At 40.6% G+C, this 12,980-nt stretch overlaps 1 protein-coding gene across 2 annotated transcripts in view; it reads right to left on the bottom strand.

Moving 5' to 3' along the window:
* Positions 1-786: 786 nt before the first annotated feature.
* Positions 787-12,980, bottom strand: part of nr5a2 (nuclear receptor subfamily 5, group A, member 2) — a 64,937-nt gene continuing 52,743 nt past the window's right edge. For both annotated transcript variants that reach the window (XM_079891561.1, XM_079891560.1), the window contains exon 7: positions 787-1,882. In XM_079891561.1, coding sequence (XP_079747687.1) covers positions 1,635-1,882 — 248 coding nt within the window. In that variant the 3' untranslated portion in view covers positions 787-1,634. The remainder of the gene's footprint in view (positions 1,883-12,980) is intronic.

Raw genomic sequence — 12,980 nt, 5'->3', positions numbered from 1 at the left:
ACCTAAGAAAGCAAACAAGAGGAATATAATCTTTGCTGAACGTTCGTTTTTATATGAAATCATTGCTTTGCAATTGAACGCATCACAGTTATCTCCCACATGAATGTAAACACCTCATTTCTTTTCAATTGTATAACATTAATACTTTATATATATATGTACTTTTTATTTTACATATCGTAATTCACATCAGCACGGTTAGCTAGCATGGAAATGAAATAAGGCAAGACTCACATGACTGTGACATCACAAATTATTAATACTGATAGTTAAGGTTGTTTTTTTTTTCTTTCTTTCTTTCTTTCTTTTTTGTTCTCTGCAGGCTTTGGTCTTGTGTTGACGGAGGCGGCGTTTCTTCATCCTGGCTCTGAGACTGCACTTTATTTACATTCACATTTGTTGATGAACAAACTGCAAAATGTTACAAAAAAAAAGGTGTGTTGTGAGGTAAATGTTTTAAGCATTTTTTTTCCCAAATCAAATCAAAGAATAAAAAATGAGAAATTATTTTTGTATTATCATTTTTGCATTAATTAAATTAATAAAATAGTTAATATTTATGAATTATTATTTAGCATTTTTACCCCCCAAAATTCTGTTTTATTATGAATGAGCTATTTAATTTATTTATTTAATATAATTTACCTAAAAAAATGTATCAATTATTTTAATAAAATTAATAATAATAATATAATAATAATAATATTTTCATGACAATTTAGCATTTTAACTCTCGAAATTCTGCTTTATTATGAATCATTTACTTTTTAATAATTATGTCATGAAAATTCAGCACATGTACCTCCAAAATGATTTTTTATTATGAATTACTTACATTTTATTCATTACTTCATTTACTGTACAATTTAAATAACTCAAATCCAAATATTAGACATCGTTTTCTTTAAGCAAAATATAATTTCTCATTTCTTTCTTATGATTTTGAGATGAAATAAAACCCGGACATGTTCTCGACAGGATTTGTGACATTCACCATTTTTCCACTTTTGGAGAGAAAACATTGGCAAAAAGCAGCCTCAAAGTGACAAAGAAGAAGAAACGACTGCCAATTTGAAAAAAAGAAATGCGTTGCGTCGTTTTTTTTTTTTTTTTGGTGAGGGGTTGGAATAAAGTCTTTGTGGTTTGCGCAGGCAACGGCTGGTTGTCCGTCTTCCCTCCGCCTACTGGCTCTAGCCCAGCTTGTGTGCCTTAAAACAGACAGAGGAGGGCCACATGGCCAGTCCTAATGGAAACTTTGGGTCAGTGCTGGCAAACCAGTCTTAAAAGAGAGCCCAGTTCCTTCCTAGTAATCCAAAACCCTCCACCTTGAGTCTGAGTGTAAAGTGGACGTTTCGATCAGCTGCACACAGAACAAATATCGACTGACAGTCATGGTTCGACAACCCGCAGTCTAGAGGTCATTATAACACTTCATTTCATTTCTTTATCAGAAATGCATCTGCCCTTCGAGCCAAACCCCTTTCAGGTATTACCGTGCCCTCTCCGTAAGATCCAAAGCGTCCGTCCCACCGCAAACCCATGCGCATCTGGTCTTTCGAAGGCTATGTCTGGTGATGACACTGGGCTGAGGTGGAGCTGGGAGCAGTGCGCGATGTGTCGAGACGAGAAGGTCCTCAGGCACGTTTGGCGTGCAGCATCTCTATGAGTAGATTGTTGCAGGGCACGTCACCGTTCAGGTGTTTGTAGTACAGATACTCTTCAGCCTGCAGACTGATGGCCCGGATCTCTGGCAGCCGCAGCAGAAGCTGGCCGAACTTGTCCGTCTGCTGTGGATAGTTGCACATGACGTAGTCCAGCAGCGCGGCGTTGACCTGTTCCTGGACGCTCTCCACCAGGTGGAAGTTCTCCAGGTTCTTGACGTCTGAAAAAAAGATGAGATAAAGACCATTGTATAGTTACTTAAGGGCGTTTTTACACCGGTAGATCGGCTGATTTGTTCCATAACAGGGACTTAATTTGTTTCACTTTCTTCTTGGTACGGTTCGTTTTCACAAGGAAAACGCACCAGGTTCAGAAACAAAGGCTACAAAGCCATTTGTGAAAGCAATCCAGTCAAAAGTTTGGAATAATTAAGATTTTTTTATGTTTTTGAAATAAGCCCCTTATATATAATGCTGCTTATGTACTCTTAGTTTTTCCATCAGACTTTTTATGCTCTAAATATGGACATTTTCCTTGTCATGTCTTTAATTTATGGTGTGCTAACGTGTTGAGATGAGCTGCATGTGTTCTTGTGTTTCAGATGATCTGTGGTGGCGGGAGCTGCTAATGAATCCCTGGCGTGTGGCTCTATTTAATCAGGTTTTGAGGGGCCACCTCATGTGATCTTTTATTTATCCCTTTGACCTGGGGTTGAACGGGAGCGTGGTCATCCCACTCTAGTCCCTCCTAATGGAGACTGCTGGGGTCCGAACGATTGTGAAAGCACTCGGACCCACCCAGCCGTATCTAATGAGCCAGCTGACACTTCTCTGCCTGCTCTCTTTTTCCCTAAAAATAATCGAGACTGCCTTGGCCGACAAAAAAAAGAGGTGGGGGGGGAGAAGGGGGAAGTGACTGTAGCAGCAGCAATGTAATGAGGTCTGTAGAACAAGCTGTGAGTCCTCCATGGCGCTGGTGAGGATGTTTGACCCCTGGGTGACACCAGCAGGCACAATCAGGACACGGGAGGGGGAGGGGTTAACTAAAGATGACCAATTACAATTCTCCAGCTCCAGACAATTTAACCCTTGTGGAAAGAAGTAAACAAACAATGAAGTCTATCTATCTATCTATCTATCTATCTATCTATCTATCTATCTATCTATCTATCTATCTATCTGTCTATCATTTATCTGTCTGTCTATCATCTATCTATATATCTATCTGTCTATCATTTATCTGTCTGTCTATCATCTATCTATCTATCTATCTATCTATCTATCTATCTATCTATCTCTCTATCAGTCTGTCTGTTGTTCTGTCTCTATCTCTGTCTTTCTGTCTATCTCTCTGTCTGTCTGTTGTTCTATCTATCTATCTATCTGTTGTTCTGTCTATCTATCTATCTATCTATCTGTCTGTCTATCTATCATCTATCTATCTATCTATCTATCTATCTATCTATCTATCTATCTATCTATCTATCTATCTATCTATCTATCTATCTATCTATCTATCTATCTGTCTATCATTTATCTGTCTGTCTATCATCTATCTATTTATCTATCTATCTATCTATCTATCTATCTATCTGTCTATCTGTCTATCTGTCTATCATTTATCTATCTGTCTATCATCTATCTATCTATCTATCTATCTATCTATCTATCTATCTATCTATCTATCTATCAGTCTGTCTGTTGTTCTGTCTCTGTCTGTCTGTCTATCTCTGTCTCTCTGTCTATCTGTTGTTCTGTCTATCTATCTATCTATCTATCTATCTATCTATCTATCTATCTATCTATCTATCTGTCTGTCTCTCTGTCTGTCTATCATCTATCTATCTATCTGTCTGTCTATCTATCTATCTATCTATCTATCTATCTATCTATCTATCTATCTATCTATCTGTCTGTCTGTCTGTCTGTCTATCTATCTGTCTGTCTGTCTGTTGTTCTCTCTCAAGATTCAAAAGATTCAAGATTCAAATAGCTTTATTGGCATGGTGAAAGAAATCTTTACATTGCCAAAGCATTCATAACAATAAATAATACAATAAAAGTAAATAAATAAATAATAATAAAAAGAAAATAGAAATGACATGAAAATAAACATAGCACTAAAATGTCTAATCTTCTAATATTTATACAGTTGGTAGCTCTGTCCTGCTGGAGGCTCTTTGGTCGTGACAGGACCTCACGTACCGGGCCGCCAGGGCTGAGCTCGCTGGGCTTTCTCCAAGCAGGAGTGGGAGCTTGTCCATATTTGATTTCTGATGGAAGTCTTTCTGGTGGGTTGTGAAAAGGGGATAGAAAGTGTCTCTAATGTTTGTATAATTGGGGCAGGAAGTCAAGAAGTGTAGCTCTGTTTCCACTTGATTCTCTGAGCAGTGAGGGCACAGTCGCTCTTCCCTCGGCAGCCAGCTCTGCCTGTGTCTGCCCGTCTCTATGCTCAGACTGTGTTCACTGAGTCTGTACATGCTCAGGACTCTCCTCAGTTTAGGGTCGCTCACTTCACTCAGGTATCCTGCCAATTCATATCTTCTGTTTAGGGCCAAATAGCATTCCAGTTTACTCTGTTTGTCTGTTGCGTCTGTCCAATGTTTGAGGTATTTTTCTTTTTGTGTTTTAATGATTTGGTTTGGTCTGGCTATGTTTTTATTGTCAGTTTGTGACGTCAGCTCTGAGACCAGTCGGCCGAGGGCGTTTCTCTCTGGCTTCAGCTCTTGGTGGGTCAGGGCTTTGTGATGGAGGGTCTGTTCATCGCTATTTTTTAAGTGGGCATGGAATTTAATGGCTCTTTTTTGAATGGTTATCACAAGGGGGTATAATCCTAATTCTGCTCTACAGGCATTGTTTGGGGTTTTGCGCTGAACTCGAAGCAAGATTTTGCACAGCTCGGTCTGCAGAGTCTCTATTGGGTGTTTGTCCCATTTGGTGAACTCTTGGTCTGTGAGTGGACCCCAGACTTCACACCCGTACAGCGCGATGGGCTCGATTACTGTCTTGATTATTTTTAGCCAGATTCTGATTGGGATGTCAATTTGGATATTTCTCTTAATAGCGTAAAAAGCTCTCCGTGCCTTGTCTCTCAAGTCGTTAACAGCTTTTTTAAAATTTCCTGTGTTGCTAATATTTATGCCAAGGTAAGTGTAGTCCTGCGTGTGTTCGAGGAGCATGTTGTCCAACGTAAAACTATGATGTTGGTCTTGGCGGCTGGGTCTTTTTCGGAAAATCATTATTTTTGTCTTTTTGGGGTTAACTGCCAGGGCCCATGACTGACAGAAGGTGTGCAGGATGTCTAGATGCTGCTGTAGACCCTCTCTAGTGGGAGACAGCAGCACCAGATCATCAGCAAACAGAAGGCACTTGACCTCAGTGTCCAGTAGAGTAAGGCCAGGTGCCGCAGACTGACCCAGAGCTCTCGCTAGCTCGTTTATGTAGATATTGAACAGCGTGGGACTTAAGCTGCAGCCCTGTCTCACTCCACGACTCTGAGGGAGGAATTCTGTGTGGTTATTACCAATTTTAACTGCAAATTTGTTGTTTGTGTACATTGATTTGATGATGTCATATGTTTTTCCTCCGATGCCGCACTGGATTAATTGAAGGAAAAGACCTTCATGCCAAATGGAGTCAAAAGCTTTTTTGAAGTCAACAAAGCATGAGAAAATTTTACTTTTGTTTTGGTTGATTTGCTTGTCGATTAAGGTATGGAGAGTGTATATATGGTCTGATGTGCGATATTTTGGTTGGAAGCCAATTTGACATTTGCTCAGGACATTTCTGTCTCTGAGGAAATGTGCTAGTCTGCCGTTTAGGATGTTGCCGAAGAGTTTGCCTAGGTTGCTGTTTACACATATACCACGGTAGTTATTAGGGTCAAATCTGTCTCCGTTTTTATGGATTGGGGTAATAAGACCTTTGTTCCAGATGTTGGGGAATATACCTAAACTCAGGATGATGTTGAAGAGCTTGAGAATGGCTAATTTGAATTTGTGGTCTGTGTATTTAATCATTTCATTTAAGATGCCATCGACACCACAGGCTTTTTGGAATTTCAGGGTTTGTATCTTGTCTAATAGTTCAGCTAGTGTTATTGGAGAGTCTAAGGGGTTCTGGTAGTCTTTGATGGTTGATTCTAAAACCCTTAGTTTGTCATACAGGGCATTTTGTTCCTGATTTTTGTTTATATCACTAAAGAGGTTGGAGAAGTGGTTTATCCAAACATCTCCATTCTGGATGGCTAGTTCTTGATGGTAAGTTTTGTTTAGTGTCTTCCAATGTTTCCAGAAGTGGTCGGATTCTAAGGATTCTTCAATTTCCCTGAGCTGACTTTTTGTGTTTTGTTCTTTTTTCTTTCTTAAAGTATTCCTATATTGCTTAAGTTTTTCGTAATAGAGATGACGGATGTTCTCATTGTCAGCATCTCTGTGTTTCTGGTTTGATAGGACTCTTAATTCTTTCCTAAGTTTTTTACAGTCGTTGTCAAACCATTTCTCAGTGGCATGTGGTCTTTTTGGTTTTCTTTTTGTGGTTTTCAAGTTGGATAATGTTGCTGATACCTCAAATATTCTGTTCAGCTTGTCTACTGCTAGGTTTGTACCTTCACTATTGTGCGGGAAAGGAGTGGCAAGGAATTGATCTAATAGGGCTTGAATTTTCGGTTGTTTAATTGTACTTAGATATGTATCTTTACTGTTTTGTTTCCATTTATACATGTTTCTAAGTGAGCGGAGCTGGGTTTGTTTAGATGCTTCTTGGTTGGGCATTGCTCTGTTTAAGTAGAGGGTTATTTTACTGTGGTCTGATAGAGGGTTTAGTGGGCTGACTGTGAACGCTCTGAGGGAGTTTGGGTTAAGGTCTGTCAGAAAATAGTCTACTGTACTGTTACCGAAGGATGAGCTGTAGGTGTATCTACCGTAGGAATCTCCTCGAAGCCTGCCGTTGACTATGAACAGACCAAGTGTGCGACACAGATGAAGAAGATGTGTTCCGCTTTTGTTTGTTGTTTTATCATAATTGTGTCTCTGTGTGTGTATAGGTGTGGGGAGGACGTCTCCTCCAGGCAGGTGTTTGTCCCCCTGAGAGTTAAGTGTGTCCAGTTCTTCACCTGTTCTGGCATTCAGGTCTCCACAGAGCAGCACACTTCCCTGTGACTGGAAGTAATTAATGTCTACTTCAAGAATGGAGAAACTGTCTTCATTAAAATAGGGAGACTCTGCTGGAGGGATATAAGTGGCACACAGGAAGGTGTTTTTCTCTGTTGCGGTGACTGTCTTATTAATTTCTAACCATGTGTAGAATTGTCCTGTTTTAGTTACTTTGATGGCATGGGCAAGATTTGATTTGTACCAAATAAGCATACCTCCCGAATCTCTTCCTTGTGTCACTCCAGGCAGTTTAATGGATGGGATGATGAGTTCTCTGTAGCCTTTGGGGCAGCCGGTGGGTCCGTCTCCTCTGCTCCATGTCTCCTGCAGGATGATGATGTCTGAATTTTTTATTTCTGAATTGAAATCTTGGTTTCTGCTTTTGAGGCCAAAGGTAGATGATCTCAGGCCTTGAATATTCCAACATGCAATAATAAAAGCTTTTTTGTCCATGGGGTCTTAGTTTTGGTGTTAAGTTTTGACCTATGACAGTAGGTGTGAGCAGATGAGGTTGAGCATCTGACGGATGTCTCTTAGCTCTGTTGATGTGGCTTGCACTGGTGCTGCTGTGGGTGTTCTGCTCACTATCTGAGCGTAGCTGTGTCTGCCCGGGGCCTGCGGGGTATGAGGAGGGCAGGGGGTTGGCAGGAGTGGCTTTGGCCTGGCCTGATGTGCTGGATGTGAGGGTGTGAAGGCTGGGAGGAGATGCTCAAGTGCTGGTTGGGATGGTCTCAGCATGTGAGAGTGTTGTTGTCTTGACGGAAGTCTCTCTGGGGGTACACTGTGTTTTCTTAAAGGTCTGGGTGGAGGTTGTTGGACTCTGTTGCTCCTGGTGCTGTTGTGGTTCCGACTCAGGGCCACATCTTTCAGGGTCCTGGCGAAGACAGGAACAGCTGTCTTGTATAGATGGACATGGTCGTAGAGGCATGAGGGGTCCAGGGCGGTGTGGTGTGCCAGGTGCACATTTGGTTTAAGTGCACAGGAGCGGGAGAGGTGGGCATTCACCCGCTGGATAGTGTCAGGGTGGAAGTCTTTTCGGGGCAGCAGTGTGGAGATGATAATTTTAGCATTTGGGAAAGTGGTTGAGGCCTTTTCAATCACTGTTTGTAGTGATGTAGCCACTCTCTCCTGTTTGGCTCTCAGATCGTTGGTGCCGGTGTGGATTATTACATGGCTTGGGGATCCCAGTTTGTCAACACTTAGCCATTTGAGTGCGCTCTGAGTGTTCGGACACCAGAGTTTGGCCACTCTGTGTTTGGGAAAAAGCTTCTTTTCATCAATAAATTTCCCGTTTGAATCTATTAATAGAGCAACTTCTGGTCGTAGTGTCCCTTCTGCTGGTGTGGAGGGGTCGTCTGAGTGTGAGGCTGGTTGTGAGGTGAGAAAAGGGTCTGATGGGAGAGGAGGACTCTGGCTGTGCTGGATCTCTGTTGTTTGAGAGTTGTGAAGAGTGTCCTGCTCCACCGGTTCCTCTGATGAGCTGGACTCGCTGTGCTGTGCTCCTCTGTTCTGCCTCAGTTCACTTATTTCTATCCTCATTGCTGTTAGTTGTGCCTTGTGTAACTCAGTCTGTTGTAAGAACTGTGTTTCCAGTGTCTCCAGCTGAGCCCTGAAGCCCTCTCTCTCCTGCTGGAGCTCCGTCACCTCGGTCTGCAGTGTAGACAGCTCTCTCCTGAGGCTGTCTCCTTCTCTGTGCTTGGCTGTGGGGCTGTTGCTGGTCTGGTCTGTTGTCTGAACTGTTTGCAGGGAGAAGATCATCTCCTTGAGCTGGACCATTTCTCCCTCTAGCTCTGTGAATCTCTCCCTCATGTCAGTGCAATAGCAGTGTGGATGGGGGTCTGTGGTCTGTTCTGTGCTCGATTGGTCTCTGTGTTCTGTCTGATCCTCATCTGTGTGGGAGACTGAGTCCTCAGGAGTGATTAGTTGGTCGATGGTAGTGGTCTCTTTCTGTGCTCTGTCTTTGATGCAAAGGAAGTCTTGTTCGAAGAGCCCATTGATGCTTTTTACCATCACTATACCCGTTGTTTTGTAGATATTTACATTGGTGGTTGTTGTGTCTTCCTCATTTCTAATTTTTAGCTGGAAACCCCCGCATATGCCTTTTCTCTCAGCAGAGGGATAGTGTGCAATGATGGCCTTGTGCCATGCATAGGGCTTGTTGGTATAGAATATCAGGTTACTTATGCTGCCATCTTTATGTAGGTCTGCAAAAAGTGATTCTGGGTTGTCTGTCAGTCTTTTGTTTTTGTAGACTTTCCGTGCTGATTCATTTGTGACATCTTTAGGATAGTGCAGTGGGATGGCCTCCACATATGGGGGTAGTTTAGGCCTGGCGCTGTGGCTGGAGTGTTCAGAACTCTTCTGGGGGCGGGGCCAGGATGAACTCTTCTGGGGGCGGGGCCAGGAGGATGCACTGGTCATAGTTGATTTTGAATGTAAACAATCATCAACTGAAATAACTGCCAGTTTTTTGTTTATTTTCTCTCAGTGACGATATAAAGGGATAAAAATTAATAAAAAAAGCCAAAAAAGCAGGCAAAATATGACTTTCACTGATTTTGTGAGGGGAAAAAATATTTCTTTAAAGTTCAAGTTTTCAGTTCTGTCCAAAATGTCTCTTTGTGCTGTTCTTCTACGCAAAAACTCAGAGAGATATGAAATGGCACTGTCTGTTCAAAATGTCTTTACCTCTCTTTTTTCTTGTAAGTTTTCCTCTTAGTTGTTATGTTGTTTATGTTGCTTTATCCTTTTCATTATGAATATCCTCTTCTGTAGAGGGTAATCCTGTGATGATCTTCTCTTGAACTTTCCTCAGATTCAGGTGTTACAAAAATAAAATAAAATAAAATAAATAAATAAAATCTGTCCCGATTCAACAAAAACTTTGTCTAGACGTTGTTTATTGTTAAATCTACTTTTCTTTCATTTTTTTTGGTAAAATTATTCTTATTTTATCATAATTTATCAGGAGCTCAATTCAAGTGTGACCATCTCTCATGGAATTTCTCTCTCTCTCTCTCTAAATATCTCTAAATTCAGAAACCTTTTTTTAAACTGAATGAACCGATTCATTGAACTTCTAAAGTTACTGTTTTCTTGGTCCATATTTCTGCAAGGGAGCTGCGCTCTGTCTTTCTCAGACTGATTATAGACATTACCAAAAAAGTCCAATTATAATTGCTTATTATTGTGGCCATGTTTGAACATTAAAACCGAAGCATGGGGAGGGGTTAAAAGAGTCGACTGATCGATGACAATGGCTTGATCTCTTTCGCCCCGAGCAAAAGAGAGGCCGGTTGCGAGGAGAGAATTAACATGTTTGTTTAATTTATCCGCAACGAGAAACGCTTAATCATGCCCTGCTGACAGAGACTGAAAAACGCAGAAAAAACGTACAAGCAGCAGTTATCTAGTCAGGTTGAAGCATCGCATGGTAAGCACTCTTATTTTCTATCTCAACATTTAGCCACTGTGGGACTAATTATCAACTTTTTCTCTCTTTTTTTTTTCATGAAACAGCCTTAGTGTGCACTAGGGCCGGGATGTAGCCTGCCTCTAAACCCTTAGGTCCTGAGGAATACATTGTTCATTTGACTAGCGCTCATGCTAGACGACCCCACATATCCACTCGCAGACACCCCCAGCACCACCCCTCGCCCTGTGATATGCTGGGACTCTTCTTAATTAGAAAGGATTTTCTAAGTGAAAAAAGATCATTCCACGAGAAATTCATGCCGGCAACCCCCCAAAGCCCTCGTGAGGTTCATTTGTATACTGGCATGGATGCACAAATATAGCCAATCTGTATTTGCCATATAGTATGCAAGCTCACTACAGTAATGGCATATTGATTACAATTTGTTAGTATGCATACTGCAAATGAAGATGTACAAGGATATGGAATTTCACCTCTAATTGTTTAGTCAATGAGCAATTAAATCATAATGCCAAATCTGAAAGGCAAATGATGAATCCATTGATGTTCCTAGCAGGCCAATGTCAGTGTAATGAATGACTTCCTGTTGGAAGCTAATCAGAAACAAATATTGTTCAAAAGCAGGGTGATTCAGGACAGTAATGTGTATTTGCAAAAGTTTATGAGTCTTTTGGAGCAAAGTGTGTAGTTTCAAAGGGCGAAATGTATCTGAACGCCCCCTCCCTTTGGGTTTACAGCATGCTGTAATCATATAGTCAGCCAAGCATGTCAAAATTTCATCTTTATTCATCATTAACTTCTTCCAGATTCGCACCAATCAGGAAATGGGGCGGTGCGTGAACTCCGCTGACCTCCAAACACCACTGTTTCATCTAAACCAGCCCCTGAAGCTCTGCTCATGGCCAATGTCCACCTGGTCACTCGTGATAATATTTACTCAGTGTGTTTTACTTTTGTTTAGGTGGTTTGGAAGTATTTAAATGCTAAATCATTCGCAGTGGTGATCCGTCCAAACTTTATTCTCTTTAGCGCATCATAATGTTGCATATCAGTGAGCTCATCACTTGTTTCTCCGAGGATTGTTCTTCCTGACTGAGCCATGTAAAGCCAGGAGAGTCTCAGTCTGCTCGTCCCTGGTCACCTCGGACTGCTATGAAAGGGAATCAAACAGGACTGGTACAGTTGGGGATATATTAAGTCAAATGTAAGCCCTTCATAGAGGCGCTGAGCAGGTAGAAGAGACGTCCCATTCGCCTAAGGATGGTTTTGACGCCGCACACTCGATGCAGGGAGGGAGGGTATAAAACGCCTTAGGTGTAATGAAATAAACACGAGAAGCTGGGGCAAACGTTTCTTGTTACAAATGCTAGCTGAAAGGCACTCTGCCTGCTCTTAAGGTGAGGGGAAATATATTTACATCTGCTTATCTTTTGGCACAATCACTGTCAGCTTGCAGGTTCAGGGTGTGGGCTGAACCAACGATAATGATCATGATAAAACTCTCTACGTTTGGAAGGTAATATAACTGAAACGGGTTCATCAACAGTTTGCTGTTTACTCCACCTATCTGTCTGTCTGTCTGTCTGTCTGTCTATCTATCTATCTATCTATCTATCTATCTGTCTGTCTGTCTTTCTCTATCTATCTATCTATCTATCTATATATCTATCTATCTATCTATCTATCTATCTGTCTGTCAATCTATCTATCTATCTATCTATCTATCTATCTATCTATCTATCTATCTGTCTGTCTGTCTCTATCTGTCTGTCTGTCTGTCTATCTATCTATCTATCTATCTATCTATCTATCTATCTATCTATCTATCTATCTATCTATCTATCTGTCTGTCTTTCTCTATCTATCTATCTATCTATCTATCTCTCTGTCTGTCAATCTATCTATCTATCTATCTATCTATCTATCTATCTATCTATCTATCTATCTGTCTGTCTGTCTCTATCTGTCTATCTATCTATCTATCTATCTATCTGTCTGTCTATACGTTTGTCTATCTATCTGTCTGTCTGTCTGTCTGTCTGTCTATCTATCTTTTTATCTGTCTGTCTGTCTGTCTATCTATCTATCTATCTATCTATCTTTCTCTATCTATCTATCTATCTATCTATCTATCTATATATCTATCTATCTATCTATCTATCTGTCTGTCAATCTATCTATCTATCTATCTATCTATCTATCTATCTATCTATCTATCTATCTATCTATCTATCTATCTATCTGTCTGTCTGTCTCTATCTGTCTGTCTGTCTATCTATCTATCTATCTATCTATCTATCTGTCTGTCTTTCTCTATCTATCTATCTATCTATCTCTCTGTCTGTCAATCTATCTATCTATCTATCTATCTATCTATCTATCTGTCTGTCTGTCTCTATCTGTCTATCTATCTATCTATCTATCTATCTATTTATCTATCTATCTATCTATCTGTCTGTCTGTCTATACGTTTGTCTATCTATCTGTCTATCTGTCTGTCTGTCTGTCTATCTATCTATCTATCTATCTATCTATCTATCTATCTATCTATCTATCTATCTGTCTGTCTTTCTCTATCTATCTATCTATCTATCTATCTCTCTGTCTGTCAATCTATCTATCTATCTATCTATCTATCTATCTATCTATCTATCTATCTATCTATCTATCTATCTGTCTGTCTGTCTCTATCTGTCTATCTATCTATCTATCTATCTATCTGTCTGTCTA

This window comes from Squalius cephalus, assembly GCF_949319135.1.
Source record: "Squalius cephalus genome assembly, chromosome: 13".
NCBI classification, from domain to species: Eukaryota; Metazoa; Chordata; class Actinopteri; order Cypriniformes; family Leuciscidae; genus Squalius; species Squalius cephalus.
Note: the sequence above shows the minus strand (reverse complement) of the source record. Positions and strands in the feature narration are given on the sequence as shown.